General features: G+C 37.4%; 2 protein-coding genes across 5 annotated transcripts in view; one reads left to right on the top strand and one right to left on the bottom strand.

Annotated features, from left to right (window-relative positions):
* Positions 1-10,723, top strand: part of bcam (basal cell adhesion molecule (Lutheran blood group)) — a 39,277-nt gene extending 28,554 nt beyond the window's left edge. Inside the window, exons 4-17 of one of the 4 annotated variants that reach the window (XM_057340195.1) lie at positions 1,735-1,811; positions 1,921-2,017; positions 2,449-2,631; positions 2,866-2,987; positions 3,078-3,228; positions 3,387-3,502; positions 3,622-3,763; positions 4,701-4,825; positions 4,910-5,051; positions 5,339-5,377; positions 6,127-6,147; positions 6,503-6,641; positions 6,720-6,819; positions 7,694-10,723. In XM_057340195.1, the coding sequence (XP_057196178.1) occupies positions 1,735-1,811; positions 1,921-2,017; positions 2,449-2,631; positions 2,866-2,987; positions 3,078-3,228; positions 3,387-3,502; positions 3,622-3,763; positions 4,701-4,825; positions 4,910-5,051; positions 5,339-5,377; positions 6,127-6,147; positions 6,503-6,641; positions 6,720-6,819; positions 7,694-7,699 (1,460 nt within the window). In that variant the 3' untranslated portion in view covers positions 7,700-10,723. Of the gene's footprint in view, positions 1-1,734; positions 1,812-1,920; positions 2,018-2,448; positions 2,632-2,865; positions 2,988-3,077; positions 3,229-3,386; positions 3,503-3,621; positions 3,764-4,700; positions 4,826-4,909; positions 5,052-5,338; positions 5,378-6,126; positions 6,148-6,499; positions 6,642-6,719; positions 6,820-7,693 lie in introns of all 4 variants that reach the window. The other 3 variants (XM_057340194.1, XM_057340197.1, XM_057340196.1) reach the window with 3 other exon arrangements.
* Positions 10,724-21,701: 10,978 nt separating this feature from the next.
* apoc2 (apolipoprotein C-II) lies at positions 21,702-24,075 on the bottom strand. The gene is made up of 4 exons (XM_057340551.1): positions 24,020-24,075; positions 23,375-23,437; positions 22,401-22,554; positions 21,702-22,232 (listed from the first exon to the last, which is right to left on the bottom strand). Exons 2-4 carry the CDS (start codon positions 23,421-23,423, stop codon positions 22,136-22,138), a joined length of 300 nt encoding a protein of 99 aa, XP_057196534.1. The 5' UTR covers positions 23,424-23,437; positions 24,020-24,075; the 3' UTR covers positions 21,702-22,135.
* Between the last annotated feature and the right edge of the window lie 825 nt (positions 24,076-24,900).

Genomic DNA, 24,900 nt, shown 5'->3' with positions numbered 1-24,900 from the left:
GTGTTTTCATCGTTTCATCAAAACTAGCTCCAATTATCCATAATCCTGTTAATTTCAGGTTTATATGGATTCCTGTTTATATCTAAACCTGATCAACCACAGATTCCTTATGTATTCCTTAAGAAATCTTTTATATACATTCAAACTGTACATTTATACAGCAAGCAGAGCTGCAAATCCTTGTTTCTCAAAGTCCTTTTTAGTTTGATATATTTCAGTTGTGTATGTGTCTGTGCCACTGACAATTTTGCATATACTTAATAGGACATATGGCCAGTCACTTTAACCCCTTTTCATTAGCCCTGGTTTGTGTTCATAAGTTGCCCTAGGTCAATTATGGCCGTAAAGATTGCATTTGACACTATTGATTAATAGAGTCACTGCACTTGTCATGTTTGATGGATGTCATTTAAAGGACTAGGAGAACCAAATAGCTTTATGCGCATTAAACACAGTGCTAATGATTACTGACCTCACAGCAGAGTACCCAGCCCTTGCATATTACTGATCCCAGACCAGCTGCAATTAGACATATGCTAAAAATCCAGCCAAAGTTAACATATCAGGGATGGCCTAACTAACTAACAAACCTTATTTTTATAAATGATATACACATGTATTCAATATTTCAATGTACTTTCAATTGCCTGTAATTGGTCTGCATTAATTGATATAGAATTTTCAGCCGGCTGCTCTGTAAATCATTATTTCTTTAACCCCTTCCCCCAGCTGTGTGCGATGAGGTCACTTCATGAAAAACTGTGGCAACTGTGCATAGGGGGCCGTGAGCTGTGTGTACGTTTGTGCATGTGTGTGTGTGTGCACGTATAGAGAGAGTAACAGAACAGGCTCTTTGTTCATTTTCCATGCCATGTAGAGAGAGAGAGCTGTAATGGCTGTAATAATTGTGAATGAGTGCACTGGGACCGGAAAACAATAGCATCTCCTCCCAGGAGACAATACTACTGCCTGCCTCATAGCTAATGGCTTCACAAGAGGGAAATGTCCTCGTTTTGAGAGAGAGAAACATCTATCTCCATACAATTCACTTTTATTCCGCTTGTGTCTTAAGAGAGATTTGGGGATTTAGAGAGATAATTTGGTCTCTGAAGGGAAAATTTGGTAAAGTGAACAGAAAAATCTGAAAATCTTTTTCATATCTCAGTTGTTTTACTAGAGACCTAGAGAGAGACTGAACTGAGACTTTTGCTTTAAAAAAGATTGAAACATTTCCCATCAAGTTCTTTGAAACTTGAAAAAGAACGTTAGAGAAAATTACAGATGACACACAAATGATACATAACTGAGAACTACATTAGGTGTCTTGGGCTATGGAAAGCAATATTATTGAGTAATAAAATGGGGAAAAATTACAAAAAGAAAGAGTAAGTTGGTGCTTTAGGAAGAATGGGTGTTAATGTCATTAAAATGCTGTTTACTTTTGTAGCAGATGACAGCTGCGAGCAGTGATATGATGATCTTGTGTGTGAATATAAAAGTGTTTCAGAGATAAATCAGAGAAAGTCATAGTGTAAATGTCCTGATATTTACCTTTACTAAATTCCCATTTTCCTTTTTAATCATTAAGACTTGCCAGTTTCAGTGGGTGCATGCCTGTTTCTGTGACAATCTGTAATTTATTTGGGAAATCACATCTTGAGCTTAACTTGATTTAAGCTATTAATAAAAATGAACTGGTAGTAATGACGCGTTCCATCTCCTTTCCTCTCACAGATGCGCCAGAGAAGCCAGTGATATCTGGCAATAATCAGGCCATCACTGTCAGTCATGACTCCATCTCCTCATCCGAGGTGAGTCTCATGTTTTTAGCTGCAAATGGTAAATATCACATGTGTCAGTTTCATGTATAGTTTATAGAAGGTAACCAGCTCTGTGGCGTTTGTGTTGTTGTCTGTTTAGGTTGGTAAATGCACCAGCAGGAACGCTCACCCTGAACCTCGTATAATCTGGTTCAAGGATGGCACACCTCTGCCTGAAGTGAAGGACCAAAAGGAAAGTAAGTGTTCAATCTTAAAGGATCAGTTATTATTGAAGAGTTTGTTTGCAAAGACAGGCAACTCCCTATTTTTAATTTTCAAAAATCATGTATTTTCATTGTTCTTTTCCAAGTAATATCAATCAAACAGCAGTTGGGTTGTTTTGATCAAGTAGTAACGACTAAAAACTGAGTTGTCTGTTTTTGCACAAAAAAACCCTCTTCTATTCTTATTAATCACTGTCTGCACATTAAATAAAAAAACACTGAGGTCTATTCCTGTCCCACCAACTGTTGAATTGTTTTTTACAGTCCGAGTTTTCAAGCAAGGGGTCTGTAGACAGACAAATAACCAGGAAAAAAATCTGTAACTGTAAAAGTTGAAAACTGCTTCTAAGCTTGCCTCTCTCTCTCTCTCTCTCTCTCTCTCTCTCTCTCTCTCTCTCTCTCAGAAACATTCATGATACCAAGTGTAGTGAAGGAAGCCTCAGGTCTGACCACTGTGACCAGCACACTGTTTATGCGGCCAGAAAAAGCTGATGCTAAATCAGTCTTCCACTGCACTGTTGAGTACAGCATGCCAAATAACCAGATCAGAGAGGACAGCTCGGAAACATTCAGCCTCTCGTTGCTCTGTGAGTCACACACACACACACACACACACACACACACACACACACACACACACACACACACACACACACACACACACACACACACACACACACACACACACACACACACACACACACACGCACACACACACACACACACACGCGCGCACGCGCGCGCACACACTCAAGATGAATAAAACAGCACGAAGCCCCCCTTCCCCTGAAAATCATAATCCTGTTTTCTCCTCCAATCAGATCCATCAGAAAACGTGTTCTTTAAACTGATGAATCAAGGGCCAATCAAAGAGGGGGATGATGTGCATATGATCTGTGAGACTGATGGTAACCCTCAGCCAGAGTTTGATTTTCATCTAGAGGTGAGACCATATGCTACATTACAACCAAATTGATTTGGGATTGCCCATTGGATCATGTTGACCGTTAACACTCACTCACTTACTCATCAGATCACTCCTAAGGCCAAAAGACTGCCAGCGTCAGCAGGGAAGTTGGTGCTGAAGAACGTGACTCGCAATGATGCTGGAACCTATAAATGTGAAGCTCAGGACTTTGATGCCGAGGTTGAACTTGTCAAGACTTTGAGCTTTTCTGTGCATTGTGAGTATCAATTCCACACACCATGCCAGTGAGTTTGTGAGAACTAGTTGTTGACCACCGATGTCCATGACAGCTACATTTGTCAGGTTCCATGTGAACTTTTCCAGCACTCCTTAGACCCGTTCACTTACCAGTCTCTGCTCGTTTCTTTCTGTTAGATCTTGACCTCGTGGAAGTGGATCCAAAAGATCCTTTGTTTCCATCTCAGGGAGATGCTGTGGAGCTTCAATGTAAGTCCAAATCCTCAGATGAATACACCCTTCAGTGGAAGAAGGCAAGTCAAAAAACCTCCATCCTTTCTCAGTGTACCTCAGATGCTTTGTTTTATCTTGGCTTTCTGTGAATCTTTACTACAGGTTTTCTTTTATTTCACTGTGTACGTATGTATTTTAGGACTCAAAGGTACTGTCGCAGAATGGTGTGTTAACTCTTCAGTCAGTGTCTCTCTTTGACGCTGGTGTGTATATATGTGTGGGAGCTGTACCCTCTGTGCCAGGCCTCCAAAAACAAGCCAATGTCACCCTTAACGTAAAAGGTACCACTTGCACTCACAGATACAGTCAAACACAAGATGAAGTGTACACGTTAGGGTTAGGGTAACACGTTAGGGTTAGGGTAGCAATTTCTGAACCCAAAGTGCAGTTACAAACTGTCATTAATATCAACAGCCTGCATTCAGAACATAAAAATTATGCTATCAGGATGTGAAGAGACCTTTGAACAGCATAACAAAAATGTTTCTGGAAAGAATCGCCCTACACTGTCTTGAAACTATGGGACATTAAAAAACATTTACATTCAATTTAAACAAGTTTAATTCATATAAAAGCACAACCTACTTACAACCCTCCAACAACAACCACCAACCAAGTTTTTGTTTCTGTGTAAATAGGAACAAAGATTTCAAATCAAAATGTGATCGGTTTGGTTCAAGACTCAATTCTTTGTTAAAAAAGAATCAGCCAGTCATGGTTCTATTGAGAGTGTAAACTAATATAAACACTTGTTATTTTGACATTTTGCAGTGTATGATATATACTGTATTAACTCTGGGCAGGGTCCATATTTGTTTCACCAGGAAAACTTTCTTTCCATATTTGCTTTCCTGCATTGTTCTATAGTGTTAATGGCCTTTATGGATGTAATTCAACTTCATTTCCTGGTTGTCAGAATTGACAAGCATGAGAGGATGCTCTGCACTATAACATACAGACATCATTCTTTAAGTTCTCCCTTAGTGCCAGGCACATGTAATGATGTAAAATTGTGTAAATGATGTGAAAATGAAAGAACTGGTGTTTAAAATGACCTGTTTTGTTTTGTTTAATGTAACATGTAACATTAGTTTCTAGGCTGACCAAAAGTGGCCATTGATAAGAACGGTGTGCTTTTCTTTTGCTCTCTCTCTCTCTCTCTCTCTCTCTCTCTCTCTCTCTCTCTCTCTCTCTCTCTTTCACTTTCTATTCTCGAAGGTAAACCTGAGATTGATACTCCAGTGGATGTTTTCATTGCCAAGGAGGGAGGAATAATCACTCTCAACTGCTCTGCTCTCGGTTATCCCGCTCCACAGTTCACCTGGACACCCTCTGGCAAAGAGGTGTGTGATTGTGTGTTGACATGTCTAAATTGGCTCTAATCTATATTCATTGTGCACTAAAAATGATTTTACATGTGTGTTTAGTCAGTAACAGTATTGGGAAATAAGGTGATCAGCAGAATCACGCTTGAAGCCACATCTGCAGTCCTGAAGGATGGTGTCACGTGCGAAGCATCCAACAAACTGGGAATGGACAGCAAGAAGTTCACGGTTTCCATCAAATCAGGTTAGCACCTATTCTTTGTACATGTTTAACTGCATACTGCATACTTCCTGCATATTGAACATTTTGGCAAACGTAGTAGGTCACAAAGATATTTGAAGCATATAGAGTATGTATGAATCATGCATACTACATGTACTCCAAATCCATTCAGCTTCTGCAGAGTTTGATACCATTCCAAATATTTTTTTTTCTCTCAACATACCCTAATTTAAAGTAAATGATCCTTTAATTCAAGCACTTACCTACAACGTTGTCTAAGTCCCATTTCTTTTATTACATCTTCGCAGAGCGAGTGACAGACACAGATGGCAATGCGGCTAACCGAGGTAGACACTTGTCTCAGCTCTCTCTGCTCCTCCTCTCCGTCTCAGGACTTTTTCTTGAATATATGCCATGATCTAGTTCTCCAGCTTTGCACATTGTATATTATACCGTTACCAAACACTGTTTATATTGTATATTGTATTATGTACGTGACCTTTGTATGATGTCCGTCCTATATTTTGTGGATGCTGCACCTTTAACTTTCCCTCGTGTGGGACAATAAAGGATTCTGTTCTATTTTACTTTCCTCTCTTTCCTTCCTCTCTATGTCTGAGGTGTCTGTGTCTTAAAACTCTCCTCCTTTCCTTCCATCCTCGAGCGTGTGGTGAGGTGTTTAGCTCGTCGCATCACTCTTGTGTGTATGTGCGCGTGTGTGTGTGTGTCTACATTGAGCACTTGCAGTAAAACTATTTTTCTAATCGGTAATAAGATTTAAACATCCAATGGCCTTAAACAAGATAAACGTACCCAGCTCACAGAGATATCTCATATTTTATACATCTTAAACAATTCTGTGGGGTTTGTGCTTAAAATAAGAAAGTAATAATTCTGTGGCACAGACAAATATACTTAACTCAAGATTTATTCTCTCAAATGTTGTAGGCCTCGAAAGTATATTTATCTTGCTTTAAAAAGGGTTTAGATGTTTTTACTGGAAAACAATAAATGTAAATGGGTTAATGGTGAAGGTTTGTGTCTGTGTACTGTTCAATGGGACTCAACTGTCTTTTTCCCATAATGCTGCTTGAAGGAAACCCCGTGTTTAAAACAGGTCTGTATGACCCCTCCTGCTATTTCTGTTGTCCAGTTTGTGTGCATGTGAATGAGAGATCTGTGTGACCTTTCCTTTGCATACAGCTGTGAGGAAGGGTGTGAGGCTGTGTACATTGATTCTCGTATCATGACCTTATTTATCACACTGTGGGTTTTGCATTTACTGTCGACTGAAGAACAATTGTTGGAACAACTTATTGTTCTGGTTTGCTTCCTCCCCACCCTCCTGACTACGCCTACTGTTTCACCCTTTCTTGTCCTCTTCTACCCGAGCCGATCGCCATCTCACCTGTGTTCTTCTCATTCTCTCCATGCACCCTCCCTCATGTTCTCCCTCACGCTCTCCTCAGCAGACAGACAGCAGGCGGGTTCGAGCGTGGTCGTGATCGCTGTGGTGGTGTGTGTTCTGCTGCTGCTTCTGCTGGTGGCTGGACTCTTCTTCCTCAATAAGAAAGGCAAGCTGAGCTGCGGAAAGAAGAACAAGAAGGATGTGTAAGTAGTAAGCTAACATTTACATGTCATGTTTTACAGCACAGTCATGTATTGACCTGAGGCCCTATGTCTTTTTAGGGCATCTGGGGACATGAAAGGTGGCATCGTTGTGGAGATGAAATCAGGTGAAAAAGGCAATGAGGAGTCCGGTCTTCTAAACAAACCCAATGCAGATCAGGTGAGGCGACACAGACACAGCACAGTATACAGTAGGGTACAATTACAGTAAAGTGTCTGACATGGTTATTTTAGTTTACTTATCTTAAATAGCAATATAAAAAATAAACAAATAAATTATAAAAAGAACAAAGCATTTACCAAAATTGCTAAAACTAAAAACTAAAATTTTACTAAAATTAACATTTAAAGTTAAACATTTTTAAAATATTAATAAAACTAAACAAAACTATAATAACTCTGGTGTCTGAGTGACCAGACATCACATGACAAAGACAGTCGGTTAGTTGACAGCTAAACATGTTAGAACTTTCAACAATACAAAAAGACAGAAAGAAAGACCAAGAAACATTTAGGGCATTCCAATGTTATGCATATGACATTCTTGGTCAAAACATAAAATATGAATTCGAAGACATAAAATATGAATTCGAAGACAATATAATTATTGCCAATAAATTGAATCATCTGTTTATATTTTACTAAACCACTGTTGATAGAGTCTAGACATCAGAAAAATATTCGTCTAAACACAAGTTTTTTATTTTAAAAGATAGAAAACTGAAAGGATTATGGATACTGTAGTCCGGTGGTGAATGAGGGGAGACAGTGGACTGTGACACCAGACTATGGAAAACTTTGCCTTAAAAACAACAACAAAAAAATCTTTAAAAAATTTAGGAGAGACTTCATATGGGTATTTAAACCACCAAATATTGACATCTGACCTATGGTGAAAACCTTTTTGGTGAAAACCTTTTTTTTGTAAAAACTTTTTATCTAGAAAAAATATGATGGCTAGTAACACTTACTTAGTCTAGATTTACTAACTTGTTCGAAAAGCAACTTCATTAATCACTTTTACCCATTCACAGTGTTAAAGAAAGAAGAAAACCGGAGGAATGCAAGAGGAGATGAAGTGATGGAATTGGAGCGCTGTTTTTTCTTCAAGAGCATCAGGCTTCATGGAGAAGAGAGAAGATAAATTCATTTTAGCTGTACAGTTTTCTTTTTTGTGTGTTGGCACCGTGAGGGGGGGGTCGGGGGGGTGCCTTACGGTAGGAGGGGCAATGATGTTACACTGAGGGTGGGTTTCAATTTGGAGGAGGAAGGGGCAATACATGTAAATCTGGCATTATTTTGATAAGGGCATCATGATTTTGTAATCAGGTCAGTCGTGAAGGTCTGGGCAGTAGATATCTGTGGTATAGAGCACCAAATAAACACCAGGTCAGTGCTAAGCAAGCAGTGTCAATTTACTTATATACCCCAAAACAAAGACAAGAAAGTCACTAGACACGGAATGCTGTTCTTGTTCATACTGTGCTGCACCCTGGTCTGTTAGAACATGATGTAGGCCCGTAGAGCTTCCCCCTGCATTTACCAAGAAACTGCACTTAACTATATTTGTATTTTGAGTCCTTCACATACCTGTATACATTACATGGCATTATTCTGACATTAGCTGCTTTGGTCATGATCTGCATGGAACACGTTGATATGCTATTAACATAATACACTGTCCAACTGTTCGCATAAGCTCTGCCATTCGTATTCGCTCCATATTCACATTTTTGCCCTTAAATGTTTTAGGTCATGCCTTAAATAGCACGCTTATTGCTATTCTAATGTACTACACCTTTAAGAATCGAGCTAAAACCAAAAGGCAGGAAGTGAAGAGAAGTGAAATTCAGAATTCGAACAGAAAGCATATGAAACCATTTATCAGAATTCACAGTCATTCAGCTCGAGTCTGAGATGCTTGTTGTTTTGGAAATACTTCAGTTACAGAACTGAATCAGCTCATTTCCTCTGTACTGCCCTGGATTCCTTTCTACAGCCCAAACATGTTCAAAGACTTCAGTAATTATTAAGCATGAGCTACTAGGAGGACAGGTCAGTGTTATCCTGTACGTTAAAAATGACAGAGACACGTTAGAAATGGCTCCCGATAGGGCTTAGAGTTGATTTGTTTATATTCCTACTTGTGCTTTCCTTTTTGTATTATCAAATATTTGAAAGTGATAAAAAATGATCTGCATATTGAGCACAAATCAAAGCAAGTGTGTTTCCGGCATACTTTTCTATTTGTCTTTTTCCCCAGCACCTTTATCTACATAAGGTCATTGTGTTCAAATTATGTATAAACAACTTAAGTCTTTCTTAAAGTTGACCCAGGTTAATAAAACCCCAAGAGTTTCATAAGCAAACAATGACTGTAAGAGGAAGGAGGTAAAGAAGAACAGCTTGTCACATTTGAGGGATGGGGCCGGAATTTCGTTTTACTGTTGTTACTGAGTGATCAGCTTTTTTTATTTATCATTTTTATTCATAACCACTTTCATTTTGCCTTTGTTTCTTTTTTTAAACCAAATATATATGATCGAAGACGACACGCTGTAAAAACGATTTCTGTTAACTATGATTTCAGGTTTGTTTGTTTTACATCTGTATGTATGTTTTTCCACAGTGAAAGCACGCTGTTGTTCACGTGAGGCACAGCTGGACGACTCTAGAATCACTATGTTGTTGAAAGACCCTGTAATTTTTACCCAGTTCCCACTGATAAGTTGCGAGCCTTGTTATTTTCCTCAAATAACAAGTTCTTTGCGATGGATCAACTGCATGTCAGAACAGCAAACTGCAAGGACGATATTTTAACAGTTTACTCGATGGCTACAAAAACATGCACCATTCTTCTCTGAAACAACAAACCAGTGATTCTAGACTCTCTAACTGGCATCATGGATGCAGATTAAGATACATTTGGATAAGAGCATAGAAAGGACTACGCAGACATGGGCTAGAAGTTGGGATGGGGTTTGGTTTGGTTATAACACTGTTAATTTTTTACCTACTGAGTCTTTTGTGTAGTGGAGAGTGTTCTAATGAATTGGTATGTATTGATTGTCCTATAGAAACATCTCTGGGATCATCATGTGGGAAAGAGAAACTCCCATTTTAAACACTGGAAAGATATGTAGTACATAATGGCAATTTGTAAAGGCCTTTGTTTCAGACTTGTACGCTTTATTTTAATCTTAATGTTTTTGAGATCATTCACTGATGTACATTTTGCTAAACGTAGCCATGGGTGTGCTTTAGCTTTATGGCCAATACATTCATACCAATGCATCTGAGCACTCAAAATGCTGTAGGTAAAAAGTGTTTTTTTTCTAATGGGTATATGTATGTGTTAACTACTGAACAGTTTCTTATATTCCTGTACCAATTGAACCGGTCTTACAAGAAAGAACATATGATGTCATAGCTTGTCGTTCAGATTGCTAAAATTGTTTATGCCCTCCAGGTATACTGTATATTTTGTGGTACGCATTTGTGAACTTTGTAGCTTGTCTTCTGATTGGAACTGTGTAGAATTTATACTGCCAAAAAAAGAAATTCCAAAATGTGTGTCTCCTGTTTTATGTTATTTCAGATAATTGATTTTAAATGTTCATTTCTATTGAGTTTCCTTTTAGGCTTTCTTGTTTATTCTTTGTGTATGGTGCATGATTTTGTTAATCATTAAACCATGCGAAACCCCCTTAAGGTATTTCCACATGTAAAGACAGTATTACCTTTGAGGACAGGTTTTACACACTTCCGTAATTGAAAGACATTTTACTATGATCATTACAATATGTAATCTGATAGGCGTGGGGTTTGGATATTCCATCTTTGTGGGAATGAACCGGCATATTCAGGGATATACTTTTTAGGCTATGGGAAGTTTGCTGATGATTTTACTGCTAAAAGTTACTCAGACCCCATCTGCACTGCAAATAAGTCACTACTCGAACATTCAAATCGTGTTTTTAGCTAAAAACTGTCATTTTCGGTAAATTTACTGTTTTATTGTTTTGACGGTTGGGTGTAAAATAACACGTAAAACATATACTTTTACTTTACAAAAAAATGTACATTTGTTTTTGTAGCACCCCAGCTGCCGGAATATTACAGTTTTTACAGGATTTCTTTTACAGTGTATGATAGAAAGCCTATTGGCCTTTTTATAAGAAAACCTTTTGAGGTATCACCCACCACATGACAACACAAGCAGGCTGGCCACTAGGATTCATGGAGCTCAAGGCAAATTATAAGGTTGAATCCAGGCATGTAAACACATTTTGTGGAACTCAGGACAACGGTCCCGAATAGCCTATACAGGATTATACATGAACTGCATTTATGTCACTGGGTCTATAAAGTCATGGTTTACCCAAAAAAGAAAATTCTGTCATCATTTACTCACCCTCTCATTTCAAATCTGTATGACATTCTTTTCTCTGCAGAACACAAAAGAAGATATTTTGAAGAATGTTGTTGGCACCCATTCACTTGCATTGGTTTTGTATCTATACAATAGAAGTGAACTTTCTTCAAAATATCTTCTTTTGTGTTCTGCTCAAGAAAGTCATAAATGATGACAAAATATTCATCTTTGGGTGAACTATCCCTTTAACGCACTGAAATTCTTCCTGCGATAAATTCAAGATGTACAACAGGATTATTTTTAAAGAACACATATTTGTAACACATAACATCTGTATACTGCCTCGGGTCTGGTTATCACTCTGTGGTGTCCACATGAGTTTGAGGAATGAGACAGATGTACAAATGAGAAAAAAAGGGTCATCTGCAGATCCCTCTATGTTCATTTATTTTGTCAGTTCAATCACTTGCACAATGTCAGTCTGTAATATTGTTTTATATAGTTTGAAAAGAAGGAAATGAAAAAATTATCGAAGATGGAAAATGTGTAATAGAATAAGAAGTGGTACCCTTAACAGATAATATCAGATACGTGGACTTGTAGAGAAAATTACTTGAGGGATTCAGTGAATAAGAGAATGTGGGTGACTATGCTGTTTCAGATACTCTCAGTCATGTTGTTATGCATTTAATTTACTTAATGGAGACACTGATCCATTCCATTGATTTAATGATGATTCTTCCACATCAAAGCAAGTGGCTTTCCATCTTTCTCCCATACTGCTCTACGCTGTAGTTCTTATTACTGTGTGAGTGATTGAATGAAGACAGAGATGCTGCACTTTTACACCATTTGGAATGTGTGAGTTTAATTTTTAAAATGTAATGTTATAAAGTTTTATTGCTGGGGTTGCTTTTTCATAGCTCAGTAGATCTGATGTTCAGGTATTGAGTTCTCTGTTGTGTTTTACGTAAGTGTTAACGTCAAATTTGTCTGAATTTCTCTTCAAACTGCCTAAAAAGAGCAACAGAAATAGATCAAATTGAAACAATTAAATATAAATAAATATTTTTAATAATATTTCAAAAAAATGTTGGATAAAGTCAGTGTATTAAAGAGCCAATATTGACCGTATCACTATTTCAATTACTTTTTGCATGTAAAGGACGCTGAGAGAAGAATCGCTGTTCTCCATTTAGCAAGAACATAACTGAAGACAGCCTGAATGCGAAAGAGAGAGAGAGACAACTGTGCGATGATCTCTGGAGGTATCATAGATTTGGCCTTCCCTGCTGTTAACTGAAGTATGGGAGAGACCTCTTTTCAGACAAACGCATACTTGCTGTGACTGAGGAAAAAACATTGCTTAAACAAGTGCATTTTAGACAGAAGTCACATTCTTGTAAATGTTTGGCCTTGAGGTGAAATCTCTCATGTAAACATGCTCTGTCTTACCCCTTTTAGGAAAAACATGACCATCAAGATGAAAATATCCTGATATGACTAAATTATTGGGAGCCATAACATCAGGAATGCTTTTACAGTCCTGCTGCCCACACAAACTGTCTTAAAAGTGAGGATATATCCTCAGTCATCATCCTATTTTATTCCCTCTCCATAGACTAGGGGGTTTTGTGGCTTAATTTCTGAGGGATTTCTAATTGCAAATGTGTGTGCACTATGTATGTACACTCAATTTGCTCTTTAATGATGCATTGAGCATAAGAACTCAGTTGCTTGTTATCCTCAACCTTGTGTTACAGCCCCCGCTGTGTCAGGGGTTAAAGCAGAATGTTATCGAACCAGATTAGCTCAATTATCTTGCTTTGCTACTTCAAGTGAGACATTTTTTTAATTAGCTTCCTTTGTGATGAGTTCATTCTGTTTTAATTAGATTTTGTGACTGATGAGAAGAGTATTACGTGGCCCCAAACCAGCAGGCTAAATGTGAATTTTCAGAAAGCATATGTTGAGTGTTACATTTTATTTTTTTCTTCGGGTAGAACAAGGAGGGAGTTTCTCATGCAGCAAAGAAGAGATAGAAAGGCCTTGACATTACTCACATAGCTTAACCCACTTTGTTTATCACCACTTTTCTTGATTTAGTCCACAGCGGTTAACTCATGGTGGTTATCTCTACCTAGGTTATCTAAGACTATTGATAGAATACATTTGTGTATGGGCTTATTTTATAAAACAGCGCTGTGTGAATGAATTTGTATGTGAATTTCTATAGACCACTTCGGAACGCTGGTCCAGAAGAACTTCATGTTTCAGTTTTTTAACACTACACAAACATTTGAACACAATACAACCAACAGAACGTTTAAAACCTAATCAAAATTTTAAACGAATATCATTAAGATATATATATATGAGGGAAAAATGAAACCGGAAGTGCTTCTGGACATTGTTAATATCTTGCGAAGTGGTTTATAGCATACAGTATATCCCAGTTCTTCCTCTGTAGGCAGTTTGCACACCCTGGTGGTGCTTGCTGTGGCCATCTTATACTTTTACCTTACTGATGAAGATTTAAATATATTTAAATAAAATACACAGTGTGAATACATACTGTAAAAGGCACCCGGCTTCTGAGAATATAAAGCCGTTGCGTTTAGTAAACAGACAATCAAAGTGAATATTATATGCTACGCAGCGTTGTAACTAAAACACCACAAAACATCATATAAATCACCTGAAATTAAATGTCAATTGGATTTGATTATTATTATTCTGGTGCGTCATTAAAAGCTTTTCTTCCTTACCTTATGAAAAAACGCATATGGAGTATGCAGCGGCTCTCCAATTATTTACTTTTTTCTATTGCTCATCGTCTGCATGGCACTGTAAGTTTGTGCCGAGCGTTTACTGTATTGACAAGTGTTGTTGTGCGTGATTGTTGTCTGTGTGGGGACGTTGATATTGGTTCTACGCGGCCTCCACTGGTTTGGAAGTAACTTGAGGAGAAGTCTGGTTTTGAAACCTTTTGGCCTTGTTTACATCTATATGAACATGCGTCTCAGATCTCCAGTGGCCATTCATTATGATCATATTTCCAAGAATGGGTGTCTGGCTTTGTTATGATACTTTGTATCCCTCGCTGTATCCGTGTTTCCTCAAATTCAAGCGCACGCCAGAAAGTAAAAAACGAATTAATATATTTAATAGGTAAGAAACCTGGTATTATTGTTTGGGACGCATGAGTACAATAGCGTTTACACTATAAATACATGTCACGAGAGTTTCTGACTGCTGTCGAATGTAGGGGGAATGTTTCGATCCCGTTTGCGTCTATGTTTTGGATAATATGGATCACCCCGAGACAGAAGTTAAATTGTTCACATTTAAATTGAGCAGTGTTTAAACAGACCTGCACAAATGGAAATAAAGAAAAAGGTCAGCAGTGTTTCAAATAATATTTATGTTAAATGAGCAGCCACTCGTATGTCGTATTTATTTACTCCTTAAACAAAATATGTCGACATATTCTTGTTCATTAAATGTAAAGCTTGTTTTTTGGCCTCTGCAGTGTTTTGCCTCAGGGGTTTCCTTGCCATGACATAATGCCATGACAAAAAAGGGCTTTTTAAAACCTGAATTCCTGTAAGTGCCATTATACACAGCTGATGACAGATGCTGTCATTGCTTTCATGTACAGTGTGTACTCTGGTTTGTGTGTAAGTGTCCTGTAAAGTATATCTAATCACTGTAACCTTTTTGTTCAAATCCTCTATAGTTGTCAAGCCGCCAGAAAAACATTCAGGGTGTTGTTGTAAAATGTGAGTTACTTATATCTAAATATATATCCTTGGGTTACAAGTTTCCTTTAGCATTCCTTTGTGCTTCACACCACACAAACTCACACGATGTCTGTGTTCATCACCTGTTCTGATGCAGTCATGCCTTTCGGCGTTGTTTTCCCAGTTTTGTGCACACACACAAGACAGGACCTGTTGAACTCCACTTTGTGTCTTCGTTGAAGGCTGCTTCATGCCCCGTAAAACAAAGTGGCAAAAATAAACTCATCGATACATCGCGATTCCCCATACCCGCTGGCAATGCGTGGTGGTTTAAATACATTGCAATAGACTATGGTGTTAAAATGGGTTCATTTGTGCTCTCCATGTGAAGAGTTTCCAGTGTTTTTGCTGCGGTTGGCATGAGGTGGAAATGGAATTTAAATAGATCAAAGATAATATATCCTTGCCAGCGGGACACAGAGTCATTGCCATCACCACAGAGGCTGATTGAGATGTGGGGCAGTTGTCGCTGATACAGGTTCTCTCCAGTTAGATTTATGCTAAATCGAGACCAGCGTTTGATCTCTCTGGGTCCTTAACATGCATAAAAGCCAACTGCATGCAAAAGCAGAATTAGTGAGCAGACTTGAAAATTGAGGTGAGCTCAGATTTTCCATTAGCTCATGCCTTTTGTGCATAGGATGATAGAGCCTGTCTATTTTATAGCAAAACAGCACAAAAAAAAAGAGCTTACCAATGCGTTATCCACTTATCAAACATATTATCATGTTGGTAAACCTGGGGCCCGTTCTTCGTACCTCGCTAACTCAGTTAGCTGGATTTGATTGTTGACGATTTCGCATGATCTTGGATTGTTCGGTTTTTCGACGCTCATCCTGGACTTGTTGTCTTAGCAACAGGTCCGTTAGCTTAAACCTGCTCGGTAGCAGGCTTATTTCATGTAAACAGAATTAGATCGCGGTCATGATGCAGTCAAATCGGCTTCATTCATACAAAAGCAACTTGTTGGTAGGCTACATGATTAATAGAAAGAGCTTTGCGAATTTAACATGTAATTAACGCAATGTTTTGCTTTTAGAACATTATTTATCGTAATGTACTGTAATATAATATATTTAGAACAATTTTTGTTTCTCATTTACTGTGAAAAGTCTTCGGTGAGGACCGAAATAAATGAATGAATAAATAAAATATTGTTTTTTTTTCTTGTAAAGGAGATATTCGCATATAATATAAAAATATAAAAAAGAGATATAAAAGCTCAGACAGTGCACATGATATGGGGGATTTATAAAAAATGCAGTCTGTCTTGCCATTTGCAAATTTGTGGTTTTTCAGTCTCATAAGACCCCATCTTAATTAATATGATATAAGGGAACTAAAGATTCTGCAGTCATGATCATGTCAATGAGCATTATGTGTCTTGATTGATGTCATAGATTGCATCATAGGTGAGGCCTCATGTTATTTTCTGAAAATAAATTATGATATTTGCAGGTAATATTCATTTTAATATTAGTAATAGTATTAAGCAAAAAGTAATTGAATCAATAAGGAAGCTGACTGAATAATCTCTTAGATGGTGTGTGACCTAATGTGCACCTATAGTATCACCAGCACTGAAGCAAAATGACCTGAATCTGCATGAGTCAACAATCTTCAGTCACATTTATGATGGGACTGTGTTTGAAGACATCATTCCCTGACCCAAACCTGTTACACTGCAGCCCTAGCCAGGACAGGATCATGAAATGACCTTTGGGAAACTGATAGGAATGAAGGATTTCAGTGTATCAAAATTGCCTGACAGGGCCTGTACTGTGTCATGTGCTACACTACATACATCATCAGAAAACAGAGGAGACCTGTGAGGGAGGTACAGCCTGATGATGATCTCTAAACCACTACAGACTGAGCTTCATGAGATATAACTTTTGGTATACAATTTTTTTATTATTCTTATATAAAAAGCAATACAAACATGCATTATGCCGACATGCATTTTACTTTTAATCTCCATGGATAATAGGCAGGCATCAGTGTCATCTTTTACCTGCAATAAGAGATTTTAGGTCAGTAAACAATATAGAAATAGTTACTTAATCTCCAATCTTTTTAAAATTAAATCTCTAGTTTAAGGTTTGTGTTCTTTATATTGTCAAGGTCAATGTTTTGAAGTTTTGGCTTTTGAATTTGCATATTACCATTAAACCATTAAAGACCATAAAAAGTTTATACATGGATGTGCCTTGTGCCTTTTGTGGAGTGAAATAAATAATTCACAATACATTAAAAGCAATAAAATAGCACAAATAAACCATATTTTCCACTATCTATACCACTTTTCTATGCAGACTCAGCAGATGTAAAAGCCTTTCAGATAATGTGAACTCCTGCAACTGCTACTGAGTTAATCCAATTTAAGAAATGTTATGGAAACGGACAGTCCTCCAGACACTTTCCTCAGTATCCCATGCAGTGAACACTAATGGGTATAAAACACTTTATTTTGTGGGGAAAACACCATCTCATTGCAATTAACCATTAAAAAAGATAATTTATAAAAAAAGAACTTAAAGTTAGTTTATCAAAATATACAACTTCAGTTTACAACTGCTTCAAACTGTAATACATATCTCTTAAAGTAATCTGTCTGTGCATCGTTTGAAGTGTTCCTGACATTTTAATAAGGTTTTAAAATTTGTCATAATCTTTAAACAGCAGTAAAAAAACTATGGACGTAACTGCGTCTTTTGACATAACAACCAGCCAATAGCAGCGCTGCTTATCACTAGTTCTTCTATCGATATATGCTGCCTTTCCAATTAAATCCAGATATACTAATCGTACACAAGAGGTGCGTTTGAAGAACTGAATTATCCAGATCATGATTAGCGGGATTAGGTCATCTCGGATATTTCATTTGATCTTGGATGTAGTAAGCGATGTACGAAGAACGGGCCCCTGGAGCCTAAATGCATGCTGTTATTATGAAACGCTGGTGTCCTTTTATATAAATACACTTGAGATCAATATGGTGGGCTGACACTATAGATCACTCGGGCAGTATTAAAAGCACCCCAATGAAACCATTAGAACACAGAAATCACTTAGCGGCCGGCAGAAACAGTGATGGGGACGGGAGGGGTGGCATGGTATAGGTAAGAGTTTATACCACCACGCAAGCAAAAAAAGAGGGGCAGGTGGTCTTTATGCCATCCAAAATCAAGAGTTACTTATACAACAGTTTAACTACTGTAACAGGTTTAAATGGAGGCATAACTGAGAGGAAAAAACGAATTCTGCTGGTTTAGGGGAAATAAGAGAGGGGAGCGCAGATGGAGAGATGGTAAATTGAGATGAAGAGACCGGGGTTAGTTGTCACAAAGTCTATCTCTATAATAACTGTAATGTTTTGAGTCAAAACATTAACTACACAAATGTGTAAAGTTGATATTTATACATTACTTTAGTTTGGGATGACAAAGACGGATGGAAAGGAAACATTTGTACCATAAACGAAATGTAATCAGCCCGCTCTGTGGCTTTCTCAGCAGTATTTGGTCTAAAATTTGTTGCTAATGTGCTTCAGATTATAGATAGTTGTATAGACACAGGGATTATATATGGACGGAGATTGATGAATGAAAATAAAAAGTTAGTTAGGTGTAGAGGTCTGTAAATGGTGTCCATCACTCAAGGTCTGTCTGGTTTGTGTAACTGTCTGTGAACAGTGCTGGTACAGTATTATGGACTGCTTTTCATCTCAATGTATTTGTAACCTGACATGTAGATAAACAGAAAGGAATTTGAGTTAATGTGTGAGATCTTCTGGAGTGGTTAAAGATCAAGTATAATGGTATGTGTAAACTGCAAATTGCAATGAATGTTTGACTGAAGTTATGCAGGTGAAATATAGAGTAAGAGATGATGGAATAGATACAGAATGATGGTCAAAAAGAAAATAATGGAGAATGGAGAGAGGTTGGAACAGGGCAGGGTATTTCACAGCTGAAACAGATGCACCTATCAAAAGACAGATGAGGGACCGGGATGGAAAGGCGGAGATGGTTCTGTTAGAATGGGTGATGGGTGGAGGAAGAGATAGAAAGGGAGAAGAGAAAAGAGAGATGGATGACAGTAAAGAAAAGACAGATGGTGAAGCGACTCCAGTTTTGGTCTAAGCATTAATGGACACAGCTGTCTTGTGTGTGTGTGTGTGTGTGTGTGTGTGTGTGTGTGCGTGCGTGCGTGTGCGTGCGTGCGTGCGTGCGTGCGTGCGTGCGTGTGTGTGTGTGTGCGTGCGCGCATGTGACATTCCTAAGATGAAAATTTAAAATACTTAGCATTGACAAAGTCTTTTTCTTGTACTGGAGATGTTGAAATCATGGGTTCATGGTTAAACGGATAGGGTTTAAGGATTGCCACCAGCCAATAGCGTTCATGTGGCTCGAGATTAGAAATACCTGGACTGGGAGTCCATGAGCAAGAATGGCAGGTTTTAAATCATGTTATTCCAGGATCTTGTGTCAGTTAAGCATCTTCATGGGGACATTAGGAATGCTGTGGGATCACTTTATGAATTATAGACCACCTCTTTGGAAATCTGCTGCCATCTGGTGGTGAAGGAAATAGAAACACTTTGTTCTAACACAATAGATCATGTAATTAACACTGGCTAAAATCTTTAAATGAGCTCATTATACCTGAAATTAATACTGTACACAACATCACGGCTTCATAAACAGGTGTGTGTGTTTTTGTGCGTGCGTGTGTGTGTGTGTGTGTGTGTGTGCGCGTTTCCGTGTGCCTCATAAAGCATTAATGGCTTTATCAAAGTGAATTAGGCATGAAGGGAAGAAAAGCTGAGGTATCCCAGCGGATTTCACATCAACAGAAAAACTGAGAAAATGTAAAACACTCGCTCAACACCTGAGAGCAGAACATTAGCCTGCAGGCTCTCCTCCAGATAAAAACCCCATTGCAGAAAGGATACATTAGCATAGTTGTATTGTTTTCTTTTTCCTTTGCTTATTATTTATATATTTTGCTGGTACTGCCTGCAGGAAAAAGGCTTTTATTTATACGACCACACATAAGCACAGTTATGTTTTGGAGTTATGGCTTTTGTTTTTGTTCCAATTGCCTTAATTTTAGGAATTATATGTTATGTGTGGACCTTTCAGAATGCTGACTTAGTTTAATTAATGTATGAAAGGGTTAGAACTCAACATGATGATGTTTATATTGACATTTAGATCAAAACACATCAGCTTTCATTGAAGCACTGCTTGGGTTTAGTCCGCGCACACATACGCAAACAGCTTTCTCGCCACCAATTAATAGTATGAAAAAATTTGGATTGTTGTACTAGATAATAGATTTTTTTAATTAAGTGACTTTATCATAAGGGGAGAACAAACATTATTTACATGAACAAATTGGGTTTTAAATGATAAACTGTTTAAAAGTAGAAAATATTTTCTGAACATTTCTTGCCCAGGCTTAATTCATGATATTTCTCTGTGTTGTGATGTTTACTTCACACAAGGTTAAGGTTATAAAAGGCTGGAGGTGGTTTTTACCATGAAAAAGTCTGGTAACATCAGTTAATAATTAAATGTCACTATTGCATTATCTAAAAGTACATTCATGTTTGTGTTTCTTATCTGACTAAAACTAAAAAGTGCTTTGTATAAAATGTGTCATTCAGAAGGGGGTATATGCACACAGAGCGATGACGTCCTTCCGCTAAAAATCTCTGCCAGCTCTGTTCTGGTGTGGAACATTAATTAAAACATTTAGCACAGTAGAAGTATTTTTTTTTGCATGCAATGTAAGTGTGTGGGGACCAGGGACAGCTGTGATCATCATTTACTTTTCTTGCTAAAGAACAAGATCATGTGTGTACTATCACTGTAAGGATATCCCAAACCAACCAACCAACCAATCGCTGTGTGTAACATAACAAACAAAATTCATTTTTTGTTTTTGTGTTGACCAATGGAGAGTAACAAGATTGTTATCATTTGAAGATGGCAGGTGTCCAAATAAATAAATACTCTAAATTGGAACCTTGCTGGTTCAAATATTTATCAGAAACCTGTTTCCCTGAATTCAGCTGTTGACTTCGAGCAGGTTACACTGCTGGACAGGCTGTGTGCCACAGATGACCTAAAACCACTGCCTGTAGATTTGTCTCTTTGTTTGCAATGTTGAAATGTTGGAAATCCTACCTGTGAACAGTGTTGGGTGTAACTAGTTACTAAGTAATTAGTTACTGTAATTTAATTACTTTTCCCTTGAAAAACTAAAGTAAGGGATTACTCTTATTTTTTCTGTAATTTAATTACAGTTACTTTTGATGTAATTAAACTAAATACTTTCTGTATATTATGTGTGTGTAATAGTGGAATTGACATAAAAATTCAAAGTCTAACTTTAAAATCCGTGCTTTAATGTATAATTCTCACATTTGTAAAAGTTTGGTCAGTTAATAATAATACTTTATGTAGTTTAATATTATTTATTTGAATGAATTAAAAGAGCCCTTTCGTGCCTATCCTTGAATCACTTAACTAATCAAGGTTGATGTAGGATATAGAAAGTAATTAGTAATAAGTAACTAAATACTTTTTGGAGAGAGTAATTTTTACAGTAATCTTATTACTATTGAATATGTAATTAGTAACTAGTAATTAATTACTTTTTCAGAGTAAGTTAACCAACACTGCCTGTGAAAACTGCAAAGACCTGGTAAAAAGGTGTTTAAGCATTACACAAGGACAGTGAAAGTATGACTGTAGTTTTGCAGTGTTTCATTAGTTCCAATAGAATTTGTATAGTTCATAAGAAATTAAATACTTCTTACGTTCTACATAAGCATTGTTTTGTGAGAGCAAAAAAATAAAGTTACATAAATATGTACAAATGTGGAGTTTTCTTTTAATGTGTTATTAACCAGGGGCGCAGAACCTGTTAAAGTAGATATAATACATACGTTTCTTTAATTTATACAGATAACTACAGTGAAACAGTCAATGATTCTGTTTTAACCTAGACGCCCAATAGAGGGCACCAGATAGACAACAGTAAGCAGCAGTAGGGTCTACAATCTCCATCCAAAAACAGCTTGAATGGTAATGTGCCTTTGCAATATATTGCTTTTTAGTTGACAGACAACCTTTGGGATATAACAGTTATATCTTCACCGTAGACTGCGCTGTCTTCGTGGAGGATTAATGTATTCTTGGTTCCAACGTAGTGACTCGGGACCAGAAAGAGATTGAAAAGTTCTAGTGAGGTATTCTGCTACATGTTACAACATAAGAGTGCACTTAAGCGCTGTCTTGGGAGTAGAGCATGTGGTACAGTTGGTCACCGAAGATGCCCGAGTAGGTGGTGACAGCGCGAACCGTCTCGTCGTATACGTTCCTTTATGCAGAGAGAAATACATATTGTCATAGGTAAACAGATCTTTATGGACGCTTCAAAGTCAGAGTTCTATATCATTGAGCATGTGTCATAATAAAATGCTACAAATGTCTACGTCTAAAGCCCTGAGAAGTCACTTCGAGAAATAGTTTATACATATGGACTTACTTAGCTTTCTCTTCTATCTTATAACCCTTGACGGTTTCAACATAACTGTTGGCAGTGTCAACACTCTTGTCATAGTAACTCTTTAGGGTGTCCATCACATTGGCAAAGGTTCCCTTTTCCTCGGCGTCTCTGGGCACCCGGAAGCTCTCCGCACCTGCAGGGGGCAGTAATAAGTTCAGTGTCACGGTCATTTAGGCATTGTGATACCAGTTAATGATTCTGGGCATTTTCCAAACGGAAGTGAGCGTCCCTATGTCCTACTCCCTTCGAAGGGCTGAGAACAAAGAGTGAACTCTTTGAAGGGTGTAAGGCATTACTGTCTCTCGTGTATGCGTTTGGAACTCCCTTCACAAAGGGAATGACTGGCCAAATGTTACCTTGACAACGCCGCACGTGCATTCTGAATATATATTCTGAAAATAAACAACATTTTAAATACTTCTTGTTGAATTTTTTGTAATTATGTTTTATTTCACCTTGTTTTTTCACTCCACTTCACTTATTAATAAAGGAAATAACGTTATATGATAAAGGAAACCTATAAACAAGTAGCTATTTTTAAACATATTAAACATACTTTCCTATAAACTAAATTATCTTATACTATATTTTAACCGTCTTAAATCATATTTATCACTGACAAAAATAGTGTAAAACAAATACAAACGAAATTATTGTACTTACATTTAGTAAACATCAAAACCACGCTCCATAATTGCTTCAAAATGCGTCGCGAGACCTCGTAATCCAGGATCACGTGATCACAAACGGAACTCATTTCCTTGAAGTGACCATGGCATGTACCCTTCGCTAACGGACTTCTGAAAAGGCCGTTTGCGAAGGGATTCAGGTGTTCACTTTCCTTTGGAACGCCCCTTCAAATGGCATCCCCTTCGCGAAGGGCCCTTCAAGGGCGCATAAATGCCGTTTGGAAAATGCCCTCTGTGTGCGTGCGTGCATGTGTGTGTACGTACTGAGAGCCAGCAAAGCAGTGAGCACTGTGATAGCCAGTAGCTTGTTCATAATGTCTGTCAGATCTGAGGAATTTGGTACAACACTATTTAGAACATGGCAACACAACAAGAGTGACAATATAATTGTGACCACCAAGGGGAACTTTTTGTCACATTATGAACACCAGTATAGCAGTCATATATAGTCATCCATATAGTGCAAACTCTGTATATTGTTTATGCTGTTACATTAGATCATAAAGTTTTGACTGATTTGACTCAATATTGCAAGTAATTTCTTTTGCTAATTAAACAAAGTTGTTTTACTTTGGATTTGGCTAGAAATTACATCGTTGTAATTCAAGGCATGAATTGAAGACTTAATTGTATTCCTTGCATAATTCCATCAAGAATTGCACAGTTCTATTCTATCTCATTAAACAAATCGACACATCTATATTCTTATTATTTTGGTGATATTACAACTTTTTAAAACAAACACCCAATTCTCTAATGTCCTCAGTATTTCTACAAAACACATGATAGTTGTATCATGTGTATTGTAGGAATACTACAGGTTTCTTCCATAGGTGCTGAGTAATCATTCATCATAAATATGTCAGATTATGTAAACATTTACTTTAATACAATTTAAAAGATACTTACAGTTTCTCCTCAGAAGTAGATGTGTCAGACTGAGAGCAGCAAAAACTCTTTGGCCTACCTTATATATGGGTGCTGATGTATTGACCTGTTAACTCATGTGCCAAAGTGCAAGTCTTTCAGATAAATGTGTGAGCGTGTGTTCATGTCCTTGTGCAGCTGTGTTTTCTTTAACTGGAGGTTGTAAGATAAAGCTAAACTGCTGAACAAAGATTCACAAGAAGGGGGTTCACAAAAATGTAGAACTCTGTAAAATAATTTTTGAAACAGTGACTGAGAACTTCAATGACCAGTCACGTTTCCAATTAAGCGGAAGTATATTCATTTAGACATTCGAAAATTTCTCGGTTTAAGGCATTTAATACATTTTCATTTAGTTCATTTAGCAACAAAAACAATGTGAGATTAGGTTTTATTACAAAATATTAAAAGTGGATTTTATTTTTCCTTAAAGTGTAAAAAACGATTTAATTATGTCATTTGGGTCCACAAACAGAGATTATAAAAGGGATCCTTGTTTAAAAAAGAAGCCGGTTTGTTTTGCGCAATTGAACTTCTACACGTTTACAATTGAAGTCCCAAGTCTGTTGACACGTCATCCTGATTACTTAAATGTTACTTTGTCCACGATATGCAAATTTAGCAGTTCAAATCATGCCATGGAATTGTTTTGGTCATGCCGTGGAATCTTTTGCCTGTTTCAGTTTCAGTGGAAGGATTCAGATGTTGTAATGAATCATGAATGTGATCATTAAGCTAACAGACAGTGAATTGATGGTGAGATACGACTTGAGTGAAGTGAAAGAAATCTCAGTTTCTGTGAACTGTAATGATTATCTTATCAGTCTTGTTCAATATATGAATATTAGGTTGTTGTTTAGTTG

This window comes from Triplophysa rosa, linkage group LG8 (genome assembly GCF_024868665.1).
Source record: "Triplophysa rosa linkage group LG8, Trosa_1v2, whole genome shotgun sequence".
Taxonomy (NCBI): Eukaryota; Metazoa; Chordata; class Actinopteri; order Cypriniformes; family Nemacheilidae; genus Triplophysa; species Triplophysa rosa.
The sequence above is the reverse complement of the archived record's forward strand: the minus strand, read 5'-3'. Positions and strand labels throughout refer to the sequence as shown.

Bases quoted from the DNA above. Each gene is read 5' to 3' on its own strand.
- apoc2 (XM_057340551.1), bottom strand. From the start codon at position 23,423: ATGAACAAGCTACTGGCTATCACAGTGCTCACTGCTTTGCTGGCTCTC. The intron at 22,555-23,374 runs GTACGTACACAC...TGCCCCCTGCAG, and splicing joins CACTGCTTTGCTGGCTCTCA to GTGCGGAGAGCTTCCGGGTG. The intron at 22,233-22,400 runs GTAAGTCCATAT...CTCTGCATAAAG, and splicing joins AAGATAGAAGAGAAAGCTAA to GAACGTATACGACGAGACGG.